The 25,313-nt window shown below is 49.4% G+C and overlaps 9 protein-coding genes across 9 annotated transcripts; 3 read left to right on the plus strand and 6 right to left on the minus strand.

Moving 5' to 3' along the window:
* The first annotated feature begins 608 nt into the window (after window positions 1–608).
* On the plus strand, window positions 609–2,067 carry ASPGLDRAFT_53318 (uncharacterized protein). The gene is made up of 2 exons (XM_022547946.1): window positions 609–1,256; window positions 1,319–2,067. Exons 1-2 carry the CDS (start codon window positions 776–778, stop codon window positions 1,861–1,863), a joined length of 1,026 nt encoding a protein of 341 aa, XP_022395425.1. The 5' UTR covers window positions 609–775; the 3' UTR covers window positions 1,864–2,067.
* A 64-nt stretch (window positions 2,068–2,131) lies between these two features.
* On the minus strand, window positions 2,132–4,072 carry ASPGLDRAFT_182045 (uncharacterized protein). The gene is made up of 5 exons (XM_022543013.1): window positions 3,997–4,072; window positions 3,863–3,930; window positions 3,743–3,801; window positions 3,540–3,678; window positions 2,132–3,486 (listed from the first exon to the last, which is right to left on the minus strand). Exons 1-5 carry the CDS (start codon window positions 4,002–4,004, stop codon window positions 2,381–2,383), a joined length of 1,380 nt encoding a protein of 459 aa, XP_022395426.1. The 5' UTR covers window positions 4,005–4,072; the 3' UTR covers window positions 2,132–2,380.
* Window positions 4,073–6,454: 2,382 nt separating this feature from the next.
* ASPGLDRAFT_53322 (uncharacterized protein) lies at window positions 6,455–8,114 on the plus strand. Its single transcript, XM_022547947.1, has one exon. It carries the CDS (start codon window positions 6,496–6,498, stop codon window positions 7,789–7,791), a length of 1,296 nt encoding a protein of 431 aa, XP_022395427.1. The 5' UTR covers window positions 6,455–6,495; the 3' UTR covers window positions 7,792–8,114.
* Window positions 8,115–12,448: 4,334 nt separating this feature from the next.
* ASPGLDRAFT_138283 (alpha/beta fold hydrolase) lies at window positions 12,449–14,026 on the minus strand (the record flags this gene model as incomplete). Its single annotated transcript, XM_022541602.1, has 3 exons — window positions 12,449–13,267; window positions 13,322–13,800; window positions 13,870–14,026. 3 exons carry the CDS (start codon window positions 14,024–14,026, stop codon window positions 12,449–12,451), a joined length of 1,455 nt encoding a protein of 484 aa, XP_022395428.1.
* Window positions 14,027–14,475: 449 nt separating this feature from the next.
* ASPGLDRAFT_138221 (putative capsule-associated protein CAP1) lies at window positions 14,476–16,337 on the minus strand (the record flags this gene model as incomplete). Its single annotated transcript, XM_022541595.1, has 2 exons — window positions 14,476–14,527; window positions 14,587–16,337. 2 exons carry the CDS (start codon window positions 16,335–16,337, stop codon window positions 14,476–14,478), a joined length of 1,803 nt encoding a protein of 600 aa, XP_022395429.1.
* Window positions 16,338–16,811: 474 nt separating this feature from the next.
* On the minus strand, window positions 16,812–17,800 carry ASPGLDRAFT_40513 (ferric reductase-like transmembrane domain-containing protein; the record flags this gene model as incomplete). Its single annotated transcript, XM_022545230.1, has 2 exons — window positions 16,812–17,380; window positions 17,491–17,800. The coding sequence occupies 2 exons, from the start codon at window positions 17,798–17,800 to the stop codon at window positions 16,812–16,814; spliced, it is 879 nt and encodes a 292-aa protein (XP_022395430.1).
* A 360-nt stretch (window positions 17,801–18,160) lies between these two features.
* On the minus strand, window positions 18,161–20,481 carry ASPGLDRAFT_138225 (protein phosphatase 2A structural subunit TPD3; the record flags this gene model as incomplete). Its single annotated transcript, XM_022541597.1, has 9 exons — window positions 18,161–18,499; window positions 18,554–18,891; window positions 18,944–19,044; window positions 19,103–19,247; window positions 19,300–19,414; window positions 19,483–19,974; window positions 20,031–20,182; window positions 20,244–20,349; window positions 20,419–20,481. 9 exons carry the CDS (start codon window positions 20,479–20,481, stop codon window positions 18,161–18,163), a joined length of 1,851 nt encoding a protein of 616 aa, XP_022395431.1.
* Window positions 20,482–21,204: 723 nt separating this feature from the next.
* ASPGLDRAFT_1188157 (phenylalanine--tRNA ligase subunit beta) lies at window positions 21,205–24,045 on the plus strand. The gene is made up of 9 exons (XM_022539988.1): window positions 21,205–21,384; window positions 21,443–21,483; window positions 21,549–21,568; window positions 21,624–21,700; window positions 21,763–21,892; window positions 21,951–22,217; window positions 22,271–22,512; window positions 22,565–23,373; window positions 23,433–24,045. Exons 1-9 carry the CDS (start codon window positions 21,332–21,334, stop codon window positions 23,594–23,596), a joined length of 1,803 nt encoding a protein of 600 aa, XP_022395432.1. The 5' UTR covers window positions 21,205–21,331; the 3' UTR covers window positions 23,597–24,045.
* On the minus strand, window positions 24,045–25,170 carry ASPGLDRAFT_30405 (40S ribosomal protein uS3; the record flags this gene model as incomplete). Its single annotated transcript, XM_022543947.1, has 3 exons — window positions 24,045–24,389; window positions 24,486–24,799; window positions 25,017–25,170. The coding sequence occupies 3 exons, from the start codon at window positions 25,168–25,170 to the stop codon at window positions 24,045–24,047; spliced, it is 813 nt and encodes a 270-aa protein (XP_022395433.1).
* Window positions 25,171–25,313: the final 143 nt, after the last annotated feature.

Genomic DNA, 25,313 nt, shown 5'->3' on the forward strand with positions numbered 1-25,313 from the left:
CCATGAACGCTTTAAACACGATGACGCCCTGCTGACATGCTCTTGCGGCCGCAGAAAGGAACCATCCCATTTCTATCATTGCAGGGAGGGCCGCAAAGCAGCAGCACATTCATGGGGCCACCGGCCTGTGACTGATATCCTCCGCACAAAGGCTGGATACACTGCATTTGCAGGCTGGCTGGGAGATTCCAACTTCTATACAGATATCTGCCGACGACATTAGGCCACCAAAATCCGTCAAATTCAGGGATACCCAGACCTACCTCTGGTCCCTATCCCTCTCTCCAGACTCTTCCCTTCATCCTCCCCTTAGTGTACCCTGTTTTTCTCCATCCTTCTTGCTCGCGTTCTTGCTTTTCTATCCAAACCAATATGCACAATTCGCTGGTTGACAGCCATGAAAAACCCAAGCAGCCCCCCGCGCGGGGGGCTACCTGTATTTAGATGATAGATGGTAGTTTAGCTAGGTGACAGACAGTTCCGATCTGTCCGTCGTATGTCCCGCACCGGGACCAGAGCCTCACCGCTTCTGTGGAAGGACTCGCCCCCGACGTAAAATAGACACACACGCGCACACACACACTACTAGCTTTGATCTGTAAGCTACCCGACAGGCTCATGTTGCTTTATCCGGGTCGTATCCAAAATCCCTGCGGACAGACCCTTTTCATCCATTGTCAGACGTGAAAACGGCTAAGCCAAAAGTAAAAAGGCTCTCTTTTAAATACTTTACAGGTCATTATCTTCCTTGACAAAGCACCAAGATAATAAGACAATGCTCCGTTCGCGCCTGCGGAACCTCCCCTGCCAACGTCCCTCCGCCTGCAGTGTTCCAGCGCCTGATCTACTACATGAGGATGTCAACACCGAGATCAACGAGTCACTTGAGGATATTTTCGAAGCTTCTCGGACGCACCTCTTCCCAGATAACCCGCGGCTATACTTAGGCGGCCCTGGCGAGCAGCTTCTCTATAACACCTGCTGGGGCGATCTGACGGTCATGGTGCCCACGTACCCGAGCCTGAGTGATCAACATCTAGAGGAGAATGATATCAAACTGACAGAGAAAGATGGGCAACCAGACCAGGTAAATCAGGCGCGCAAGCTATTTGCTCATTACCTGTGGAATGGAGCCTTAGTAGTCGCTGAGGGTGTGGAGGATGCTTATTCTAACAGCGGGGAGGCAAACCCCAAGCAGGAGGAAGCTCGTGAGATATGGCAGGTGGAAGGCGAAAGTGTATTGGAGCTAGGCGCCGGTGAGTATCTTTTCTTTCTACGGCATCCGTCACCCACTAATGCCCATCATTTGTTGGATCAGGCGCCGCTCTCCCTTCGCTGATCTGCGCCCTAGCCAAGGCAGCCACTGTCGTTGCTACAGACCACCCTGTCTCGCCCGCCCTTGGGGGGGCAATCACCTTCAATATGGACCACAATCTGCGCAATCGCCCCGAATTAGCTACCGCGCATGTCTCTACCCACCCCCATGAATGGGGTTTGTTCTCGGACTCGTTCTCCCAACAAAACCAGAGCGCCTTTACTCGTATCATTGCCACAGACTGCTTCTGGCTGCATTCACAGCATGAAAACCTCGCTCGTTCGTTGCAATGGTTCCTCGCACCTGGCGGCAAAGTCTGGGTTGTATCAGAGCTTTATGTAGGCCGACAAGTTGTGGCTGGCTTTTTTGAGACGGTGCTAGGGATGGGTTTTGAAATTGAGTCAATCTCCGAGCGAGATCTGGCGGCATATATGGATTGCGGCATTGAGATAAGGAGAGAGTGGGTGCCTGGGCGGGAGAGCGATGACTCAGAGAGCTGGAGACGATGGTGCGTGGTTGCCATATTAAAATGGGATGCTCGATTCTGACGCCAACAATCAACTTGATTCCTCGAGTGAGCCTCTTGTATAATGTCCAGTGGCTTTGTAAACTGCTTTGCTAGAGGTACGGAGTTGTCAACCGTAGATACACGCGGTCGGTCGATGATGAGAAGCATTAAATTTTCATGCCAGTGTAGAAGTTCATCGGGTATTTTCCAGCTGCTAATTGCCCTCGCAGGCCTGGGTATACGTATTTTAATCCGCCCGGAAGATGCAGGGCATGCTGGAAAGGTTTAGAAGATAACGAAATTAATTTGCGTGGTAGCAGTGTGGCGCACAGCTACACCCCTGTGGGTGCTACGTAGGCTGGGATATCGCTAAGCTTGAGCAACAAAACATGGTGTCCAGGCAAATGCGGATAATTTCAGCTACGTAGACAACGCCAAGTCGAAACACCTCTGCAGAGACCGTAACATTTAAGTGTATTTTTGAGTTTTTGGGCGGTTGGATCCCTGTCCGAATCTACCAGCAGGTCGGCCCCCTCGTCACAGCCGGCACCGCCAGCTTAATCCTGGTAATCATCATCACTCTCGTAATCATCTTCATTCTCATAATACACATAATTCTCGACGCTCCTGACGACACCGACACCGACAGTCCGATCCTTGTCACGGATGATGAAACGTCCAAGTGCGGGGCAGTCGCTGAAAGTCTCCATACACATGGGTTTGGAGGGAACGAGCTTGATCATAGCGGCATCACCCCGCTTGAGAAATTCAGGCGAGTCCTTGATGTGGCTGCCATTACGGCGGTCATTCATGTACAGCAATTCTGAGAACTCGCAGGCAATATGGGCAGTATAGCAGTCCACAATAGGGGTATAGCCAGCCCGAATCTGACCGGGATGATCCAGGACTATAACCTGAGCGGTAAAGGAAGCAACACGCTTCGGGGGATTATTTGTAGAATCACCAGCGATATGGCTACGGCATATATCCCCAGAGACATCTGTAATATTAAAGCCGACTATGTCACCCGCAGTGCCCTTATCAACCTGCTTGTGATGCATTTCAATAGACACCACTTGAGCAGTATTGTTAGTTGGGGCAAATGTTAGGTCCATGCCAGGCTTCATAACCCCGGTGATGATACGGCCGGTCGGCACAATACCGATCCCGGATATATTATAAACATCCCGGATGGGTAGACGTAAAGGCTTATCAGTAGCCCTGGGCGGGGGCACGATGCTTTCAATGGCGTCAAGTAGGGTTTTAACCTTGACCACACCGTCCTTGGTTTCTCTCGTCCCTCCCCTGAACCAGCTCAAGTGAATAGACTCCTCCAACATGTTGTCACCGCCGTAGCCGGAAATAGGGGTAAATGCCGCTGTCCGAGGATTGTAGCCAACCTTTCTGAGAAGGGAGGAGATATCCTTGATAATATAATCAAAGCGAACCTCACTCCATCCAATAGTATCCATCTTATTCACAGCTACAATGATCTGGCGGACCCCTAGAGTAAACGCATGTAGAAGGTGCTGGCAAGTTTGGCCACTCGGATGTATGCTATCCTCGTACTCGCCGGTAGCAGCAGAAATGACGAGGATAGCGAAGTCGGCCTGTGAGGCACCAGTGATCATGTTCTTGGTATAGTCATGATGGCCAGGAGCGTCTATCACGGTGGGTTAGGACATGATAATCCAGCAGACTAGGACAATTGCTTACCAATGACAGTGATTAAAGTTCTCTTAGCCTCAAAGCACTCGATCCCAATGTCAATAGTAATCTCACGCTCACGCTCAGCCTTCAGCTTATCAAGGACCCATGCGTACTTGAACGACGCCTTGCCTTGATCAGCGGTTTCCTGTGGGTGGTTATCATCTTGTCTGGTAAAGCATGCCAAATATTCAAAAACAAGAGAAGCGTACCTGCTCGAACTTCTGTATGGTTCTCTTGGAGATCGCGCCGCACTTATGTAAGAGGTGACCTACATCAGGAAAGTGAGCAAGTTATATGGCAGATGGAGCGGCATGGACTGTCCAGCATACCAGCGGTGGTTGATTTGCCAGAATTGACGGCGCCGATAAAGACGGCGCTGAGATGATTATTAGTGCGACTGCAGGTAATTAATGTTAACATAGATGGCAGGCGAGATGAAGTGAAGTTTTAGGGGAGGACGTACGTCGTCATCTCGACGTGTGTTTTTTATTTTATTTTATTTATTTATTTATATATATATTTTTTTTTTTGGAAAATACAAAAGATTCTCGAGGATGTTTGCTCAGATATGTATCATATAAGACAGAACGCGCGTGGATGTGCAAGAGCAGGAATGTTATTAGGATAAATAAATATGGAAGCATACAGGGAATTTGGGTGCCTGCTGCTCAAACTAGTTAGTTACATTGATTGGAACTTACGTCAAAAAACCAAAACAAGCAAGTACAGATTTACAACTTTTTTTTTTTTTTTTGCAACTACTGTATTGGACACTTAGTGAAGTTATTACGCGTAAGCTGGGCGTCACAGAGAATCATGGCAAGCTGAGTGATGGGCAATCTGCAGAATTGTGGGGCAGTCATGCAGAATCATGGCGAGCTGAATGACTGGCGAGCTGAATGACTGACGATCAGTCTCGGTGTTACGGACATAGGGCGGAACGCATGTATACATATTAGACAAGCACCGAAGGTCTACTGGCACTAGGCCGAAGTAGTAATAGTGCGGTCGTAACCCGTTTAGGTATATGGCCGCCTGGAGCGGGCACGTGACCCCGACATTCTGTTAGTACCCACCGGGTCACGTGTTTGACCGCCCTCGCTTTCTGCCCAGTAGACATAGCTAGCCTGAGCCGATAGGCACCCAATCCAACCAACTATCCACACACACCAAAACATTCCTTAGGGAGACCGCTGGGCGAACGTTAGAGAGACCAGCGTTCAGTCTAATCACCAATGGGACTGGCTATTACTACCGAAGTTGTTACATACATATACTACCTCCATATACACTCTATCACGCTTCTACCATAGTTTACCCCCGCCGGGTGAACGACCAGTTTAACACAATGTAACAGTGAGAAGGTAACAAATCTTCCTTTGCATTTGCAATACTATATATGGGGAAACCTGAGTTCAGGAGAAAACCTATATCAGAGTGCCACTAGTTTTCACTGGCTGGCAGCGTAGTATTGCACCTTTTGTGTTAGAAGCTCTGTGATCGCGTCCCGGAAAAGCCTGGTTTATACCTAGGTAGGAAATCCGACATTAGAAACAATTTCATTGTGGCTCTGATACCATATAAATATATTTTTCAGTTCCCACGAGGTGAAAGAAATGTAAGAACTAACGCAACATCCCAGGTATGCTGAGCCAATTGGGAAATTGTTATTTGTTGTACCATTCAGAAACAGACCGGACTTTGATCTTTGAGAGCTCTGGGTGCGAGAATCTCACCAGTTTGAGTACTTTTCAGTCGCTGTCAGACTGGGCAGTGCCATTTCTCGTTAGGTTGTGTGAGGAAAATAGTAACTTGTTGGAGGAATCTCAAAATGCAATTTACAACCTGAATCAGAAGGCACCTCTCATGGACGGGCCAAGTAGCCTGTGAATTGATAGACTGGTAAGCTCTTGGAGTAGCCAACACATACAGTTCACCTCTTGCTCGGCGCAGATTCATGGATGAACACAATATTGGATCCTAGTTGGAGATGCCGTCCATATCAGAAACCCATGGGATTAGATTTGCGAAGTCCACATGCGTTAGCTAGAGAGATACCGGCTGAGCATTACTAGTGCGATAAAATATGCTGTAGTCATTTTTGCCTCTGGACCTTACTATCCAGTATCCAATCAATGGGTTTAATCAATGATTGCTCAGACAATATTTGCCATATGAGCTCGGGGCCAGAAATTTAATCACTTCCCACTGCCGCCATTTGGATAGCATTTCCGTCTAAATAAAAATTCTCAGTGAGCCCTAAAGCACGATGGTATACTGGTGTCTCAGCTGAAAAAGTCAGGGGATCAGCAGGCGTCAGCAGGCGCCACCGCGCACGGTGGGATCGAGGCAGAGAACAAATCAGATGGATCCATTGATCATGCAATCAAAACGCGAGCTAAAATGGAATACATACATATATTTTCAGCTCCCCCACCCAACTGAACTGATCTACAAATGACGTAAGCCACTTCAGCTCTCAGCAATTCGCAATCTGTCTAACCCCATACAATCAATAACGATAAAAGTCCATGAAATTAGAGAGTACACCATTGGACTCGTCTCGTTTGTGTTGTGGGTCTCCGACGAGACGAATACTTGCGGCGTCGCCCGCCAACCACTCTTTTAAATCATCATTTATCAACCACCACCATGCCTAAAACATGCGTACAAACTGAGTATCAGCTTCAAGATGCTATTGTCGTGTACAAACACGCTCAGAATCCCAAAATTGATAGTTACAGGTGATAGTCATCTACAGTAGCTGAATACATAGGCCGCTACATTAGTTCTTCTGCAATGCAACGCCAAGTCATACGTATGTGAAACGGAGTTGCCGATGGGGCATATTTCAGCTAATAGATATGTATAAAATATCACCTATCTCTCGCCTTCCTTGCAATTTTCTTCAATCGTCTAGAATAACATCATTTTATTCTTTTCTACCACACCTTTGTTGAAAATGTCCCACGAGTCCTCATCTACCGAACCTGTCAGCTTTGTGGATGCCTCTGTGCATCCTAAGGAAATCATGCCGACTGCAGCGTACACAGTCCAGTACATCATGAATGTGGAACTTCAAAGTAAAGATGGAACCGACATTCCTCTTTACAATAAGCATCTTGATGTGGAAGAAAGTTCCATTTTTCACCTATATCTTGGACAACGGTACGGCGACAAGTCCGAACGTTTTAATGAAGAAAAAGAGGACTATTGGCTGTTTCACATTCATTCAAACCATGCTGAGTTCGAAATCGCGATTGGAGGAGAGGCGCCAGTTCTAGTGAGCGCAAATCCCAGCTATAAAAAGATTACCGACAAAGACAGCAAGACCGTTGAATTAGATATGCCTGTCAAGGGACATCCGGTTTATGATACGGTAATTCATCGATTCAAATTGTCGTATAACTTTCCAGCTGAGACAGACGGGTATTTTGATCGATTTGTGGCTGTCCGATGTCCTAAAATGGACAACCCAGCGATTACAGTGAAAGGCGCAGGACATTATGCTTGCCTTCACTGGGTTGGCCGGTTTATTGAAACGACTGCTAGTGACACCAACAAGTTTATTGCGGTGAGAACTACCAACCGATTGCTTGAGGATTATGGCGAACGCAACAGGAACAAAGGTTATAGTTGGTTTCGTGAGGATGGTCCTGCCGACGTGACTGACCGCACTGTCACCCTCTTCCCCAAACAGCTGTACGGCACCCACGGCAGTGACAGAAATCTATACACTCAGTTTGTCACCACCGACCCGAATAATAAAATGGGCCAAGAGCACCTTGACTTGGTCCGCAGTAAAGTTGCAAAAGGCTCTGCATTACTGGCATACAAATACGTGTGGCATGCAACTGGCAAAACCATAGTGAGGACCACTTGTGAAAATGGCCTTCCGTATCTTGGTCATCAATGGGATTATGTCTCAGGGGTTTCCTTGAACCAGAATCCATCAAATGGCTGGGCTATACTGCTCACTGTCTTCACGAGTATAACCAAAGTTGCAACTGGTTTGCTCACTAGCAACCTCGGTGGGATAGTTGAGGGTGTTATCAAACTTGGGGATATATTTGACGGGGACAAAATGAGGAAAGAGGCCAATATAACAGGCTTTGTCTCAGCAGCTGCCAAGGCAGTGGACGAGTACAACAAGAAGAACCCAGATAAGAAAAAAGGACCTAACACGACCAATGTCATTGATATCCAGCAAAATATCACGAAAAACAAGGTTCTGGCTGCCCACTTTGGCACAGCCTAGCAAGATGACCCACCTGATCGCCTACCTTCTTGGCTATTATCAACATACAGCATCCGGGAGGATCCTGCATCATCAGGTCTGCCAGAGGGCTATACTGTAGCTATAGCATGATACAAACATAGGAATTACCTGGGGCTTGAGGATAGGGTTGACAGAATTCTTGTCTGGGTCTAAATAGCTCTGAGACCTCAAAATCTCAATGTTTTCTTGTTAAATGGATTCATTTATCTTTCGCCTCGAAAATATCTCAGGCTTATCTTTTGATCATGGCCTTCATGTAGTTAAGAGACATTGGATAGGTCATTGATTAGTTAATTTCGTCTCTTGATCTTTTTCTATTCCTTTTTCGCCGTACTTGTAATGTTAAAGGCTAAGCCCAGATTGCTAATGACTAGCTATAACACAAGAGATTTCGTTGAAGAGGAAAGGAATGAATGCCCGATCGGGCGGCTCTATATACACGCGTACGCCATGCGGGTCGTCCTCCTTACTAATCATATCGCTTATGCGACAGGCGCAGCCTGTGACAGGTAACATACAACAAGTTTTGTGACCTTACAAATGAGTACAATACTTATGAGAGCAGGGATAATATTGAAGGTAATCAAATATGGACTGGCGTGTTGCACGGTAGGGGTTGGGAAACAAACCAAGAGTGTTTGGGGGGTAAGCTGATTTCGTGAACTACTGTACGACCACTTGAGGTAGAAATTTCTATACTTGTAGGCGGCAATGGTGGCACTTTGACAAATATACCGATGTTTGTCACTGACTGGGGGATGAGGCCGAAATAACAGTAAGTGGAAGATTTTTCAGTCGAACCTGCTTCTTGACCAAAGTAGCAGAGAAATCTAATTTCATCTATTCATTGTCAAAGCTGCTGGTTGAATTTGGTATTGTTCAAATATACCATTTCACTATATTTTGTCTGCATAGAGCCTCCATTGTCTTTCCCTCCTCGGCGCCACTTGATTGGGAACGCGTACATAGCATATATCAATCAAAATCATTTTAGATCATTCCTCCATCTTTGCCACCACCCGATGAAATTCCCCAAAGACTAATATATCTTTGCTCAGAATCACGGAGCCTCGTAGTCACTTGAATAAGGGCGTCTTCCAACTAGTGAAACACTCCAAAAAATTTCCTCCCAGAAGTATAGCAGGGCTTGCTTGGACTCTTTTTGCCATTGCAGTTCAGCCTTGAGGTAGCTGGCCTCATATGCGAGTTCCTTGATTTGTTGACGAAGGTCTGTAGATGCTTGTTTCAACTGCTGCAACCGGGAGGTGTGACGGCTCAACGGCTCAACGGCTCAACGGCAGACAAACAGCGCCAACATATCAAACGATGCCATACAAGCAATATGGGCAAACAAGGGCTTAAGCCGCACCACACAAGTGCCTATAAAGACCGTTCATCGCCTAGATAGATTTCCTTTTCTTCTTCTTCCCCAGATTCGATATTCTCGTTGATGGCTACAATAGTCTAGATAGGAATTCAGTTCGTTATTATCTTCTATTCCGAGCCCGTGACAGGAGGGAAGTCTTTCAAGGCTGGATGACGTGCCACCACAGCGTAGAATCTTGTGATCCGCAGGAGAGATTTCTTCTGAAATGGGCTCAAGGGAGCAGCGGGAAAACAACTGCGACTGCATTTTTCTCAGGACAATAACAAGGCCTGTTCTGTGGCAATACCAGAGCTAATGTCACAGGCTGCGCCTGTCGCATAAGCGATATGTTTAGTCAGGACGGAGAGGTTATCGGAGGAACTATTTACCCGCACTGCGCGCGCATGTATATAGAGCCGCCCGATCGGGCATTTATTCCTCTTTTCCCCCAACGAAATCTTTTGTGCCAAAGCTAGTCATTAGCATTTCCGAGCCTGGCCCTTAATGATATTAGTCTCCCCCGAAATAAAGCTTAAGGGGAAGCACTGGCCCCAGAATGGTCGCTGGACATTCTTGAAAGGCACAATTTTAAGGAGCTCTCTGTCTGGTGCGCGAGCACCAACCAATGGATTGACGGTTTGGCAGTAAGTTCCGTTGATATCTTAGTGCCAGACGCCAACATGGGGGTTCGGGTATCTGCCGAAACCACAGAATTAATACCAGCTGACTCTGAAATTTACTTGACGACGGTTCAAAGCAGAAATAAATGTTATGCAAATCAATCTCCTGTCACGGAGACCTCTCTTCCAAGGGGATGACAGCAGAGGCCCCAAAGGCCAACAGCCTCAACACAGTCTTATGAAAATAAGGCAGATTTCTTTTTGCTGAAGAAAGAACTCAATGGCATGAAGAATAGAGTAGGTAGCAACTTACCCCTGATGGAGATGCTCTCCTATTCTGACGTTATCCTGTTAGATGTTCGCCGGCCAGAACTTTATAGAACCAACAAGAATGGCGAGTTGGGTGCAGGACCCAAAGCACCCTGGAAGAGCACTGCAAGCAACCAAGGCAGCCATTGGGGTATGACATTAAGCGCCTCCTTTAAAATTATAACCTCCAATGTCCGAAAGGTGCTGGAGACTGAAAGCAAACTTCATGCCCAAAATCTACCCGTGGAATTCCTCCCAGGTGGACTGGGACCCATCGCCCGCAATATCTAAATTTGACGGCATTCAAGTGGGACCAAAGCCCGCAGATGGAGGATTCAGTGACTGTCAAATTTTGTTCCCGAATACAGAAGCAAAATCTTCGCCATTTTCTCGATTTGTACGGAGTAATCACTGACCATACCATGCAGAAGCACCCGAGATGCGATGAGGCTCACTCAGTTTAAGGCACTTCCAGACAGAAGTGAAGCAATAAAAAGGTCTAGATACCAATTATGGGGATAAGATAGTTCTAATTCATTCGCTGCGCGCCCTGGGAAAGCCTTTGGCCCTACTTCTGGTGGTAAACCGGAGACATTCAAACCACTTCACATGTCCAGACTTCGCGAAGCAATTTTAGCTAACGCGGGCTGCAGCCTATACACTGTCGCACCCTAACGACAATGGCAATCCATTTACTAGGAAATGGCAAATCAGGGCTGCATACTTCAATCTGCAGTCAAAGCATTCTTGCCTAGGTGTCATCGCAACTTCAAAATCTGGTTTTAACACATTACTTGGCGTTTTCTATAAAACAGAAGCACGATACACTTACGGTCAACGGTTCGTCAGGTTTACAATATAGTCAAGTGCCATTCTGGGCATCTCTCCATGTCTTTTTTCTGGGTGGGCTCAGAGATACAGTCGAGTATGTGGGTGGTATGAACAGCGGTTTTGGTTTTGTGTATCTCGAAAAGGTACCTAGTGCTGAAGACGCCCCAAGGGTGGGTTCTATCTGAGAAGATATCTAGGAGCTAGGAAATATCTGGCAAACAGAATTACGATGATATAATTCTCCAAGAGCCCATATGAGCAATAATAATGTATGCTATCATATACAAGCAAGCCGCTCCATTTAACCAAGTAATATCGTAGACACAAGCACGGATCAAAAAAACCAAAGCAACAGCCCAACAAAACACCGAGATATTCACCATACCCTCAATTACCAAACGGCCCTCCCCAACCCATCTCAAAAGCCAGCACATCAATGGAATCTTCCGTAATTGGTCGTGCCTATTCTGGGGGGCAGTGATCCTCTGCGGCACGGGAGAATCCAACGAGACATCTCAACAGTTAGTTAGCTTTGCTTTGTGGACTAGATGGGTTGGAAAGATATGAGGTGGACATACATCTTAGAGGTACTCTTCTCGAAGAATGTGTGCTCAGTAGGAGGATCGATGAAAACGTATCCCTTTTGTCGCATGTGTCTGTTTCCCCGAAAACAAAATCAGTCCCTTCTGTACCTCATTCAATAGTAGAGATATGGCGTATCCTTACTCCAACACACCAACAAGCTGCCCACGAATTATCCCATAGTCCTTCTCGCTCAAATCCTCAAAAGTCTCCACCACACTTTCTCCCCGCGCCCTAGACATCACAATCGCACGTAAATATCCATCTGGAAACGGGTCCAACAGCCCCTGAACCAATTCATCAACGGCGAACAGACGAGGAATGGTGTCGATCTCCTGGCATGCAGATAGCGCGTTGTGTTCATCGTCGAAATTCTCTTTTGAGACACGGGCTAGGCTTTGGCGGAGGGAGGAGGGTTGTTTTTTGTTGCTTAGTCTGGGGTTGTTGGTGGTTTTGGTTCTGGCTGCTGATTATGGTGGTAGGATTTGTTGGGAGTTTGGCTTACTGATATCGTAGTTTCAAGATGACTGTCTCATTTTGTGCTGTTATTCCTTCAAATACTCCCAGTCGTTCGTTGAAGTCAGACTGGAGTTTTTTCAGAGAGGATATCGGTGATAGTAATCGCCAGTCCGTTGACTGTGACTACATTCCCGATGAATTTGTCCAAGGTGATACCGTCTGGGAACCGGTAGTCGTCCATATTTGCCGGCGTTGGAAGTAGTGTTGGTGTTTTAGGTCGTTTTGGTTGACATTCGCCTTATATTGAGATCTTGGAGTACCGTGGCCTAAGGCTATTCTTTCTCTTTTAGGCAACACTATATTGAGCATCGCAAGTAATGGGCAAGGAAAAGAGCATTATGTTAGACAGCCCTATTTAGACAATATCAAGTGCTCGATTCTCAATACTGAATCCCTCACCTAAATGCACTCACTTCCTCACAGTAACAACAGCCTTCTCATAACACCCCTCAACAACTTTCCCAACATCCTCCCTCTCCCCGTTCACAGCCCACTCCGCAACCCTCTCCAACACAACCCGACTCTCCCTCTCAATCGGCGTAAAATGACCCGACCTTGGCAACTCAACAACCTGGCTCCTGCCAACCATGTAATCCGAAATACCCCCAAGACACAAATGCGGTTCCAGCGCCCGGTCATTCTTACCCCAGATAATCGTCGACGAAGCCTTGAGCACGCCCGCGGGACTTTCATCGAACATACCTGCTCCGCTGCTCGCGCGGCGGAGCTCGTTTCCTTGGGAGATTGTGTGTATGTTTGCGACTGTTTCGACGGATTTGTGCCACCGGCGCGTTACTGCGCCGTCGCGGTAGTAGCTGGCCATGTGGTGGAAGTTGCTGAGGGCGCGTTCGTTTTTCACGGTTGTGGGGTATTCTTCTCCCGAGGGTGTTTTGGTGTTGCATTCTGCTTGTGAGGGGCCCATGGTGCTGGCCATGCATTCTGCGGCGTCTTGGGGTGTGAAGGCTTTGTTGTCTTTGCCGTAGGAGCCTCTGTGGATCAGGCGGAGGAAGCAGTAATTGCGGCCTGTGCCGAGGTATTGAACGAAGACCATGGGGAGTAGCATGACGAAGATGTAGCCTGAGAGGAGGGTTTGGATGAGGACTGGTTTTAGGGTTTTGATGGCTTTGAGCAGCGTAGATCGCGAACGGATGGGTGAGTAGATGGATGACTTGAACATCTTGATCGACGAATTGATCAGACGGCGGGCATTAGAGAGCGCCAAACCGATCTATCCTTGTTAGCCATTGACACCTTCAAAGCCATCATAAAGGGTAGAGAATACCAATGGCCCATTACTCAAAACAAACCGATCCGCCAAAACCGACGCCTCACTCGCCAACCGCATACTCAACGCACACCCCCAATCATGTCCCACAATAACCGTCCTCTGCACACCAACCCCAATATACTCCCCATCAATCCCATACCTGGCCCTCACGCCAACCACAAAATTCGCCAAGTTATCCAGGACCTCTGTCGCCGTGTATTTCTCCAATTGGTCGCTTCCGCCGTAGCCCGGTAAGTCGACGGCCACCACGGTAGCGGCTTCCTGGAGCGATTGGGAGCTAATGATATTTCGCCAGACAGCCCAGCTATCAGGAAATCCGTGGATGAGGATGATTAGCGGTTTAGTCGCGGGTTTTGGCGTTTCAGGCGTGGCCTCATTACAGAGGTAATGGAATCGGAAACCATTGCTGAGAGTCAGGAATTGGTGCGTAAAATCATTCCATTCTTTGGACAGATTCCAGAGGCGGTCGCGAGCTGTACAATATTTAGCAATTGCAATAGCGATGGCTGTCTTTCATGTGAAAGCGGGACGCAACGTCATACCCAACTGCAGCTCCAAATTCTCCTTTTCCGACAGTCCTTTGAAGAAATAACCATGTCGTATCGCTAGCAAACCATACAGAAACATTGTGAAGAGTCCATAGCCAAAAGACGCGGCCGACAGCAGTCGGCTGGCTATGGTATTGAGGACGCTGCTCATACTCTTGCGATCAGATGATGTAGTTGCAGGTAACCAATGGTGGTGGTAACCAGCGGCGCTGTATAATATTTTAGAGTAAGACAAGTTTAGAGTAAAGAGGTCTATATTAGAGAATTGACAATGGTTGATTCGAAGTAGAAGCTCAGAGAAAAAGAGGAGATGAGACAAGGCGAGCTCATTGTTTGCGCGCTTCGGGCGTCATGGCAGCTTTGCCGCCACAGATTAGCCGCGCTGATATCAACGGTTCTGGCATCACGGTCCACAAGGGCACGTTTTGCATGGATTGTTACATAAAACGCAGCCCAACAGGCAATGACACCTGAAGATAGTCATGGTTGAGAAAAGGGTATTTAGATAAAACACTAGACGAACTCCAACAACCAATATGTACACAGAAGAAACGAGAAACTAAAACCAGTAGAAACATGGAAGCGCCTGCGAAATGCACATTAAAGGACAAATCCCAGTTTGTCGCGATTGTCATCGATTAACCTCCCATACCTGCAAACAACCAGTTAGCAACTGTTATCGTTAAGATGTTTAGGGTGGGAGGGACATACTCTAGCAATAACCGGAAGAACCAAACCTCAAAGTCCTCGTTTCGTAACACATCCTTCGCCCACCGTTGACCCTGCTGTGCAATCCGGGGAGCCGCACCCTGGCCTTCCTCCTCAGCCGTGAAAAACCGCATCGTCTCGACATAATCGTCGCCCCGCAAACCCAACGGCACATAATGCACCCACGGCTTGATCCATTCATCGTGCCATTCGCGGAAGATGGCGATCTTAGCGACCAAGCTATTACTCTGCAAAAACGCGTAGTACCGACCACTAAAGGCGTTTCCATCAATGTCGACTATGTACTTGTATCCCCAGGCATCCTGTTGACCGGCATGTTTCGCCACGTCAAAGTATTCCCCTTGTGCGGCGCAGTCTTCGGGGTCGCATTGTCCGATGAACGTGAACTTGACATCAAATAGGTCACGGTAATCGCGGCGGTTAACTTCCTTCGACGCCCAGGCACCGTTCTCATCCCGAGATAGAGCCTTGGTCGTGTCCAGCGCATTGGCGTTACTGACAAAAAGCTGGCGATGCTGTCGTCGCCAACCACCCGCACGCGAGAACCCACCGGTCGTTGATCCTCTCCAGTACAATTTGTCCAGCTTTGAGTCCCACTCATAATCTTTCCTTCCTTCGTACGGAACTTTGTCCGCCCAATACCAAGGACTGGGATAGACAATGTCCTGGAAACTGGAGATCTTGCTCTGCGAGAACACCGGGAACAGGTCGTGAACAATATCAAAGGCATTGGGCCGATCGAAGAAGCCGTAGGTGTAGCGAAGCGACGGCGTATTGCAGATATCCGAGGCCGCTGTGGTATTATAGATAAACCCAAGCTCTCCGTACGCGTAGGCAGTGGTATTATCAACGGGATTCTCTTCGAGCGAGCGGGCAGGACTATTCGCGGGACAAGATATTCTCGAGTGCGTCCACGTCGGCTGATGCGCGAACCGATTGAACCGCGTCGTACGAACTTCGTCAATGCGATCACCCTTGTTCACATCGGTCGGTCTAGGCGACCACGAATTCACCGGAGACCGGTTCCCAAACGACTCAGGAATCGCACGGTCCTTGGCGGAATTGACCAACCGCTGGAGATCGTCGCTGGGCAAAACGACACGGGGCTCGTCGTGGAGGTTGAAGACAAGATCCATATCAGGCAGATACTGAATGAACCCCTTCATCATGCCAATCGTAGCCTCCCGCTGCCACTTATACCCATCACCACCACCGTCTGCCAAAGTAACCTTACCCCCGCGAATAAGAATCCCCATCATCTGGTTATCAAACCCGAGAGCCTCCCTCGCGCGCGCTCGAACAGTCCGCGGCTCCAGCGCCCAGAACGGCAGAAGCGAGTGGTAAATCGTATCGTATTCATCAATCATCTTCACTCCTTTAGCCTGGGCGAACTCGAACCACTTGTCGAAATGCGGCGGAGGGTGCATATTGTAGCGACGCTGGTATTCCCGCACGGCATCCTGCAACGTCTGGGACTGGCGCGATCGCGTCTGGTCGAACTGCTGGTCTGCATTGTGGATCAGTTGGGCGACGGGGTGTGTTTTTTCGGGAGGGTAGGAGCTCTGCTGAGCGGCTTGGTGGTAGTATTCGATTGGTTTCAGTGGTGTAGGGGGTGTGGCTTGAGGGCGACTCGGGATCGGGGGTGTTTTCGGTTTTCGTTCACGGAGGAGAGTAAGTGAGAAGCAGGCGACAATGAAGACTCCCAGCAGGATCGCTACTCGTTGGAGCCGCATCCTGCCATTAGGTGAGGTGGTAACAGTCGTTGTGGCGGTTGTTGTTTAGGTGGGTTGTTGGTACATGGACGAAGGAGGGGAACTGGCAACAAGAGAAAATAGACAGATGAGAGGCATGAATAGAAGAAAAGAGCCTCTACCTGTGGAAGAGATTTAAGGAAACTAAACCCCGTTCAGAAGGTAGAATGGAGAAGGGGAGAGGGAGAGAAACACGAAGGGAAATGGAGCCAAGAGGAATCCATCCCAATCAAGGAAGTCTCCAGGTGACCTCACCCGTCCAAGAAAGATTACGCTGCCAGTCGTCTTACACTGTCCAATTCGGCTCTTTTATTTATAGTACCCGCAGCCTTATTCTTCCATGCGAGTAAAATGTCTTTTCCGTCAGCCTTATGAGCTATCCGGATCCGTCGCTAACTGGTTCCCCATGCGAATAACAACTAAAAGAACAGCTATCCACTATTGTACGCACCACGTTTAACAACACCAAAGCGACCACACCACGTTAATCCCGAAACAACCCACTGTCTCGAGCACAAAGGCCTGTGCCTGTGCCACATGGGCATACGCCGCCAAACAAAACACTCCCACCAATGCCACATGCGCAATGTAAAACCGTTGTCGCTTGCCCTTCGCCGATGCGCCCGCCGGCCATATACTCAATCCTCGCCTTACTCCTACAAACGGTCTTATCAACACGAATATCACCAGAACAGCCGACCACACAGCACCAATACCCCACTGGACGTCTGGATCCCGCAGTCGCTTAGCCAGTAATGAACTAAATTCCGGGCGAGGAGACGCCGATTGTAAGAAGAATCCGAAGTATAGAACGGCGTGGCCCAGTAAGAGCGGAGCGAGAACGAGTCTACCGCAGATACGGTGGTAGGGGTTTAGGAATGGTTGCGGGAGGGAGGTCAGGGATGAAATAATCGAGGGAGCGCCCGGTTTAGAGGTCGAGAGATATAATGCCGGCGAGAGGAGCACCTGCATCGGTAGCTGGGACATGCCGATTTGGCCCAGGGCCTTGGTCAGATGGAGGTAGTCTGTTTAGAAACAAGAGTTCAGCGGAATTGCATCCGCTATAGCCATCGATCTCATGGATTGGAGCTCCCGCGCGGTCTCATGGGATTGTAGTAGAGCAATGTTCACCTACCATCGCCAGTCTTCAATGCGGATAAACCCAACAGCCATCCCAGCCAGATCAAGCAAACGGCATATTGCTTTCGCGTCTCAGTCCATCCGGGAAACGGTGGCCGATCCCACCAGGGTTGGTCTCTGCGCCGGGACCGTTGCTTTACGGCACCCTCAGTAGCTTTAAAGTAGCTTTGGTAGATGCGAATCGCGCAAATCACCACCAACACGGAGAATTGAGCAACATATCCGCGGAGATCCAAGAGTTCGCGACGCTGCTGCTTATCAGGAGCAGACACCGGCGTAAAGTGCCAGGGCCATGTTAATGACATTGGGTCCAGACAGCAGTCAAAGATGGAATAAGCAGGAGAAATGGTCAATTGTCCAACGCGCATAAAGATATTAATAATAGCACTATTTATGATATGCATAAGTCACATGATTCTGCACAAGTTTGAATATTGTCCATCACTCTTTTGAACTGTTTATATAGGAAATCAAATTTACATTAATTAAAAGTGTGCCATGAAGCATTTCATCACTGATCAAATGCGAACTATGTATCTAAACCGACAAGCGGGTCCTCCCTTTCGTGGCGCAGGATGGTGTCAACATATTCATTCCTTCCCATGCCGTAGCCGTTCCGTTTCTTTATATCTTTTTTTTTTCTACATGCTGATAAACGGTGATGCTTACGGCGAGGTTTGCATGTTCTCCTCTGGGGGGCCGGCAGCGGTCGTAGCGAAGTACCGCACATCAACATCCTCATCCTCCTGCAGCTTTTCCAGGTTTGGCAGGATCCGTTGCTGGATGAGTTCCTGGCCCCGCGGCGAGGGCGTGCCAGTTTCGCCGGATTTCTCCAGGTCGGTCAGGGTCCCCTCGGCCGGCAGGCGGCGCAATGTGTCGATCAGCACGGCGTACGACTTGGCAACATTAAACCGAATGTTCGGGATCTCGTCTGCTGTGAGTCGGTCCATGATGGGGATAATCGAATTTTCAGTGATGTCCAGAGAAACAACAGGTGCAAGGGTCTAATATTTAGTCAGTAGCTGAACCTTACGCACCAAGGGTTAGAATCTACTCACGGAGATTGCAAAGCAGGTTGTCATTCTGTAGAGGTAGTTGGGGTGTTGTCCCATGGCCATGACCTTGGGAATAATCGAGCCCTGGGCCCATTCGATTCCGAATACCTCGGTCAACTTTCTCAAGTTGGTGGTAGCGGCCTCACGAATGGAGAAGACGGTGTCACCAAGCCACCCCATGCAAAGGTCACTAAGTTGCTCATCGAAGAACTTAACGCCCAGCTGGCTGGCAAGCAGGGGGATATATTCGATGATGGCAAGACGGACTCGCCATTGCTTGTCCTCGGCCAGTTGGACAATTGCGGGAAGAAGCGACTGAGACAGAAGATCAATGCCGATAACTGTAATGGTCAGAGATACGGATCATGTTAACTCAAGAGTAGGTTCCCTTACCCTTATTGACGTGCTCCAGCTTGGAAATGATGTGCAAACGGACGTCGGGGTATTCGTCCTTGAGCATTTGGAGGAACATCGGAAGGAGATGAGCAATAGTCCTGCACAAATTGTGAGAAGCCTGCGGCGATCAACATTGTGGGTGAGATGTCTACTAACTCTTCCTTTCCGAGAAGTGGCGAGAGACCGCTGATTTGCGTACCCAGAGCCGCGCGCACGTGTTGAGATGGGTCCGAAACAAGGTCTTCAACGCTAGTCATGATCTCATTAAGAAGGGTCTCCCGGTCAATCAGACTGCAGAAACCTAGTTCGGGTTTAGCGAGCATTCTCAATCGCGGACATGCAGAAAGAAATACCTGGGATCTGGCCGGCAATTGCGGTGCGGACTTCTGCTTCCGTATCCTTCAGGAGCTTAACGAATGAGGGCACCATGTCACGAGTGATCACTTCTTCGTGCACAGCATTAGCGATCTGTCGTGAAGGTTAGAGTCAGCTGAAAAATGCCACAGGGGAAGAGGGATAGCAGTAAGAATGCGAACCTTTTCATATCTGTCGGCGACCATATATCTGACTCTCCAGCTCTTATCCTCGAACAGGTTCCGCAGGGACGTCAACAGGACGCCGTGGCTGGGCTGTTGTTCCTTGGGAATTTCCTCTGCAATCGCAATAAGAATATCCACCGTAAGGAGACGCACGCTATCTTGGTCGTCACTGGCAAGGTACTGGAACAAGGGTATCATTTCTTCGATGACAACTGGCGTGTCCAATTCTTTGACAAACTTGGCGAGATTATTCGCCGCCTGTCGCCGCACCATCGGGGTCTCGTCGTGCACCAGCGCGCCGAAATATTGTCGAAGGCTTTGCTGCAGGGGCTGGGGCGCTTTCTTGTATGGGACGCAGTACAGACCGGTGGCGGATACTTTCGATGTGAACCAGTCCGCTTTCGATAGGCGAAGGACCATAGGGACGAAGTGCTCTTCGACTTGTTTTTCGGACAACTGCTCGCCGATCTTGCAGAGGGATTCGACCGCCTACCGCACCATCAACGTGAGTGTTTGAACAAGAACAGAAACCACAGAGCTCCTACCTTTTCCCGAACCAACGGCTCTTCAATAGCGGCCAGGTTCTCCAGGGGCGAAAGGAGAACATGCCCAAACTCCGGGCCGCCGACATATTCTGTGAAGTCACCGAGCTCGTCACTGAGTGCGGTCAGGACCTCGTCCTCGTCTTCCACGGAGTCTGGAACGGTGCATGTTAGACGTCTTCATGCGATCGACGGAATCCTGCTTCGACCACTAACCATCAAGGAATGGAATGAGCTCATCGCGAGTTCTCTCGGGACCGAGGGCCAACGCGATAGTAGAGAGGCGGTGAATGGCATTAAGGCGGAGGAGAACATCGTCGTGCTGGAAAGAGTTTAATTATCAAACGTGTCTTCAGAATCGATAGCACGCTACGGTTGACCATCACGGTACCTTTAACTCGTCAATGAGGACGGCGATAGGGTAGAGCTCGTCATTTTCGCCCTGACCCTCCATCGCGGATATTGTATATAGGTTCCGGAGATTGGAAGAAGCGACTAGGGAAGTTGGGTGAGGTGGTCGGAATCAACGACGACAGTACGGAATGATATCAGGCGATGCTGTTTAACCTAATACCACGCAGGCACGATGAATATTTTTTCGGTTCTTGTAGTTGATGAAGGTGAGATCGTCGAGGGAGGTTAAAAGAGAAATTAAGCGGATATCAGAGAGCCTATCTAAGCACCGGAGGGAGTTAGAATCATCAATACTGGTAGTAGTCGGTGAGGGGAGCAAGATGATATGGGAAGGGGATGTTGTCGGTGGTGAGCGAGACTCCCCGGAGCGAGGTTTCGTGGGGTTTGGGCCGCCGCAGAACACGGTCATAAGCAAGAAGGCATACCTCGAGACAATTGGGCTGGGGGTGTACAGCTCTCGAAGAACGACTTTTAGGGAGATATCAACGGCGGCAGGGAATAATGCTGCTGGGTTTCAGCCGCAAAAGGATGTTGCAAAGGCGAGCTGTCTGGTCAACGGGGTGAGGGAGGAGCTGTGGCTGGTGAGGGGGATGATGATACGGTATGGTATGGTAACTATCATACGGGTATGGTAACTTCGAGGAGGGGGATCTGTGGCGGTGCGATAAGTGGCTGTCCCGCGAGGGTCAAGCCCCAACGGACTTTCATGCGGACTCATCCATTGATTCTTTCTCTGCAAACCCGGTGCCAGCAGAACGTCAGTCCCGCTAAATAACGTGGAGATCGCTGAGGCTATTGTGATTATAGCTTAGCGTCTGGTCTCTCCATTTCTACCGCTTTCTCTTTGGACATTCCCCTTGCGCAAGTCCTGAAGGACCCCCCCCCTCACCATGCCCACCATCTCCGTCGACAAGGCCGCGCTCTTCAAGGAGCTCGGGCGCGAGTATGTGCTTGCATTTCCTTTAGTAGCCTTAGAGGCTTCTGCTAATTGCTACCGCTAGATACACTACGCAAGAGTTCGACGAGCTTTGCTTCGAATTCGGTGAGTCACTTTTATCACTTTTTTTCATCCTCTGCGGGGCTCGCGCTGACTGACTATTCTACTAGGCATTGAGCTCGATGAAGACGTAACACTCTCTCCCGCCATTTCCGAATGCCATTCTCGATACTAAGACTTCACAGACGACCGATACGGACCGCCCCGTTGTTGATGGCGTGCAGGAGCCGCCTCAACTCAAGATCGAAATCCCCGCAAACCGGTACGCATTTGGCAAGACTCTGAGATAACGGGAGGAGCGCATATACTGAGAGGGACTTGCAGATATGACATGCTGTGTTTCGAGGGTATTCAGCTCATGCTGAACATCTTCTTGGGCCGCAAGCCTATCCCCAACTACAGACTCGTTGAGCCGTCGAGTGGGCAGCTCGAGAAAATTGTGGTCAAGGAGGACGTGAGTGCAGTCAACATAGTCTGTCTACTATATCGCATACGCTAATGGACTGAGAAAGACCACGAAAGTCAGGCCGTATGTCTCCGGCGCGATTCTGCGCAATGTGAAGTTCGACCAGGCACGTTACGAATCGTTCATCGCTCTTCAAGATAAGCTTCACCAGAACCTCGCAAGACAAAGAACACTCGTCGCTATCGGTACCCACGACTTGGACACCATCCAGGGTCCTTTCACCTACAATGCTCTGCCTCCGAAGGACTTTAGCTTTGTTCCCTTGAACCAGACAAAGGAGCTGAACGGCGAAGAATTGATGGCTTTCTACGAGGTATGAGTTGGGCCAGAAGCAGGTGTGTGAAATGGATACTCATGGATCAACAGAAAGACAAGAACCTCGGAAAGTACCTTCACATTGTCCGCGACTCTCCCGTTTACCCTGTCATCCACGACTCGAACAACACCATCTGCTCTCTTCCGCCGATCATCAACGGTAACCACTCGAAGATCTCCGTCAACACGACAAACGTTTTCATCGAAATGACCGGACTGGACAAGACGAAGCTTGAGATTGTCAACAGGGTCATGGTTACCATGTTCTCCCAGTACACCACCGAGCCGTTCACGTGAGTGTCATCTGTTCTAGGTGGGTCGCGAAATGCTAATCCTTTTTCATAGCATCGAGCCCATTCAGATCGTTTCTGAGCACAACGGCGAGACTCGTGTTGTCCCAGATATTTCGCCCCGCACCACCCAAGCCGAGATCTCTTTCATCAACCAATGCTGCGGACTGAACCTCTCTGCGACTGAGATCAGCGACCTCCTGAAGAAGATGTCCTATGACGCAAGGCCTTCCGCGAACAACCCCGACCTCGTTGATGTCGACATTCCCCCGACCCGTGCGGACGTGCTCCACCAGGCTGATATCATGGAGGATGTTGCTATCGCCTACGGATTCAACAAGCTTCCCCGATCCTTCCCCAACATCTCCGGCACTATTGGCCAACCTCTCCCCATCAACAAGCTTTCCGACATCGTGAGAACAGAAGCCGCAATGGCCGGCTGGTCTGAGGCGCTTCCGTTGATTCTTTGCTCGCACGACGAGAACTTCGCTTGGCTCAACCGCAAGGATGATGGTAACACCGCCGTCAAGCTTGCCAACCCTAAGACCTTGGAATTCCAGGTTGTCCGTACCAGTCTTCTTCCCGGTCTCCTGAAGACCATCAGAGAAAACAAGCACCACACTGTGCCCATGAAGATCTTCGAAGTCAGTGATGTCGCTTTCAAGGACCTGGAGTTGGAGCGTAAGAGCCGTAACGAGCGCCACTTCGCGGCTGCATGGTACGGACGGACCAGTGGATTCGAAGTTGTGCACGGTCTCCTGGACCGGATGATGGCTATGCTTAAGAGCGCTTTCATCACTGCCGAGGAGGGTCTCGAGAGCACGGCAGCCAGCGACTCTCAATACTGGATTGAGGAACTTGATGGTAAGTTCATTTATTTTGGCTAATCAGCCGCGATAGGCCTATTTTGCTAACATACATAGACCCCACCTACTTCCCCGGCCACGCCGCCTCGGTCCACCTGCGCATTGGCGGAAAAGAGCACAACATCGGTACCTTTGGTATCCTGCACCCTACGGTGTTGGAGAAGTACGAGCTGAAGTACCCCGTCAGCACGCTGGAGCTCAACATTGAGACTTTCCTATGAGCAGAGGGTCGTCGATGATGTTTATTTATGATCATGGAGTAAATGATTTACAGAGATAGATGACATGAGTAAAATACCAAAATGGAGTGATTGTTTATGGATTATGACTCGATTTGTGCTTGTAGATACTGGGGATCCGCCAGCGGATCTATCTCCCATCACTAGTTCGGGAATCAGTCGTACCCCAGGTTTAACCCGAATATCATGTCTTACGATGTAGAGTAGGTATAGCAATCCACAGATTTTATTTCCCCAGGGTTCGTCACTTTCCCCGCTAAAGTACTAGGAAAAACCACTTTTGGAAACCGCTTTTGGAACCGATTTTGACTTTTATTCCGTTCGTAAAGGTAGTCGGACAGGTAGAGAAAAAAAGAAGAAAACTCGAGGAGATATAAAAAATAAAAGGAAATCGTTTATTTATTCAACCACATCAGAATTAACCCCAAATTTACTCCTGCGCAAAAGTCTCAGTACCAGCAGCAGCAGGGGCACCCTCCTGAGCCTCAACAGCCTGCTGCTCAGCAGCACGCTGCTGCTCGGCGAGCTGCTGGGCGGCGACGGCCTTGGCGCCGTAGTCCTGGCTCATGGGCTGCAGGATGGGCTGCTCCTCCTTGGGCTCGATGATGGTGACGGAGTCGGGGAGGGTCTTCTGGGGACCGGCCTTGCCTTCGGGGTCGGAACCGCGCATGATCTTGACCTTGATACCGAGGACACCCTGGCGGAGGAGGACGTGGCGGGTGGCCGAGTCGATGAATTCCTTGGCGGGGTGGCCAGAGTGGATCATGAAGCCGTCCTGTTTAGATTATTAGCATGAGTCCATGGTGTATTATCCGATTGCGCATCGCATCGCATCGCAAAACCAGGTCTCGAAAAGTAGGCGTAGACGTACAGTGAACTTCATGGACTTGGCGCGAGCAGCACGGAGCTTGCCCGAAACAACAACCTCGCAACCCTTAGCACCGCTCTCCATGATGAAACGGAGGACACCATAGCAGGCACGGCGGACGGCCAGACCGTTAAGCAGCTTGTAACGGAGGGACTCGCACTGAGCGACGGCGGAGAGACCACGGTTCTGGACCTTGGCGGCGTACAGGGAGACCGAGTTCTCGGGGAAGCGGAAACGCTTCTGAATGAGGGAGGTGAGCTCGCGGATGCGGCGGCCCTGCTCGCCCAGAACCTCCTGGGTGTGGGTGGCACGGACGACTGCGAGAAGCTGTTAGCTTCTGTATTCTCCAATGTTTGTATATTTCCGTCGCAATTAATCCTTTCCAGCAAGTTTTCCATCTCTTTTTCCTCCGTGTTTATTTTTCCATCCTCCATCAAAAAATCGCCCCTTCAACACAACTCCCGCTCCACCAATCCACAACCCCTACCATCCAATCCACAAAAACAATCTCAAAGAAAAGGCGAAAGAACGTACTGATGTCGGTAACGGTAGGAGTAACACGGACTTCGACACCCGAGTAACCCTCCTCAGCAAGCTCGCGCTGGAAGAACTCGTTCAACTCGGCGTAGAAGACACCGTCCGCCACGAACTTTCGGCGCTTCGACATAGCTCCCTGGACAGCAGCCATTTTGACGTTTCTTTTTTTGGCGTTTATTTAAAAAGGCGAAACGGCCGAGGATGAAGAGGGCGAGTTGGGCGTTAAAGGCGGTTCGAAGTGGTCGTGCCGTCGTTCGGTCAGATCAGTTTTGGAGGTTTAGGCGGTAGTGGGGA

Source organism: Aspergillus glaucus (genome assembly GCF_001890805.1).
Source record: "Aspergillus glaucus CBS 516.65 unplaced genomic scaffold ASPGLscaffold_41, whole genome shotgun sequence".
NCBI lineage: Eukaryota > Fungi > Ascomycota > Eurotiomycetes > Eurotiales > Aspergillaceae > Aspergillus > Aspergillus glaucus.

Excerpts from the sequence above, each read along its gene's own strand:
- ASPGLDRAFT_182045 (XM_022543013.1), bottom strand. Across the intron at positions 3,802-3,862 it reads TGGCAAATCAACCACCGCTG|GTCACCTCTTACATAAGTGC; the intron begins GTATGCTGGACA and ends TTCCTGATGTAG. Across the intron at positions 3,487-3,539 it reads AACTTTAATCACTGTCATTG|ACGCTCCTGGCCATCATGAC; the intron begins GTAAGCAATTGT and ends CCACCGTGATAG.
- ASPGLDRAFT_53318 (XM_022547946.1), top strand. The coding sequence starts at position 776 with ATGCTCCGTTCGCGCCTGCGGAACCTCCCCTGCCAACGTCCCTCCGCC. Across the intron at positions 1,257-1,318 it reads TGTATTGGAGCTAGGCGCCG|GCGCCGCTCTCCCTTCGCTG; the intron begins GTGAGTATCTTT and ends TTGTTGGATCAG.
- ASPGLDRAFT_53322 (XM_022547947.1), top strand. The coding sequence starts at position 6,496 with ATGTCCCACGAGTCCTCATCTACCGAACCTGTCAGCTTTGTGGATGCC.
- ASPGLDRAFT_1188157 (XM_022539988.1), top strand. The coding sequence starts at position 21,332 with ATGCCCACCATCTCCGTCGACAAGGCCGCGCTCTTCAAGGAGCTCGGG. Across the intron at positions 21,701-21,762 it reads ATCGAAATCCCCGCAAACCG|ATATGACATGCTGTGTTTCG; the intron begins GTACGCATTTGG and ends AGGGACTTGCAG. Across the intron at positions 21,893-21,950 it reads AAATTGTGGTCAAGGAGGAC|ACCACGAAAGTCAGGCCGTA; the intron begins GTGAGTGCAGTC and ends GGACTGAGAAAG.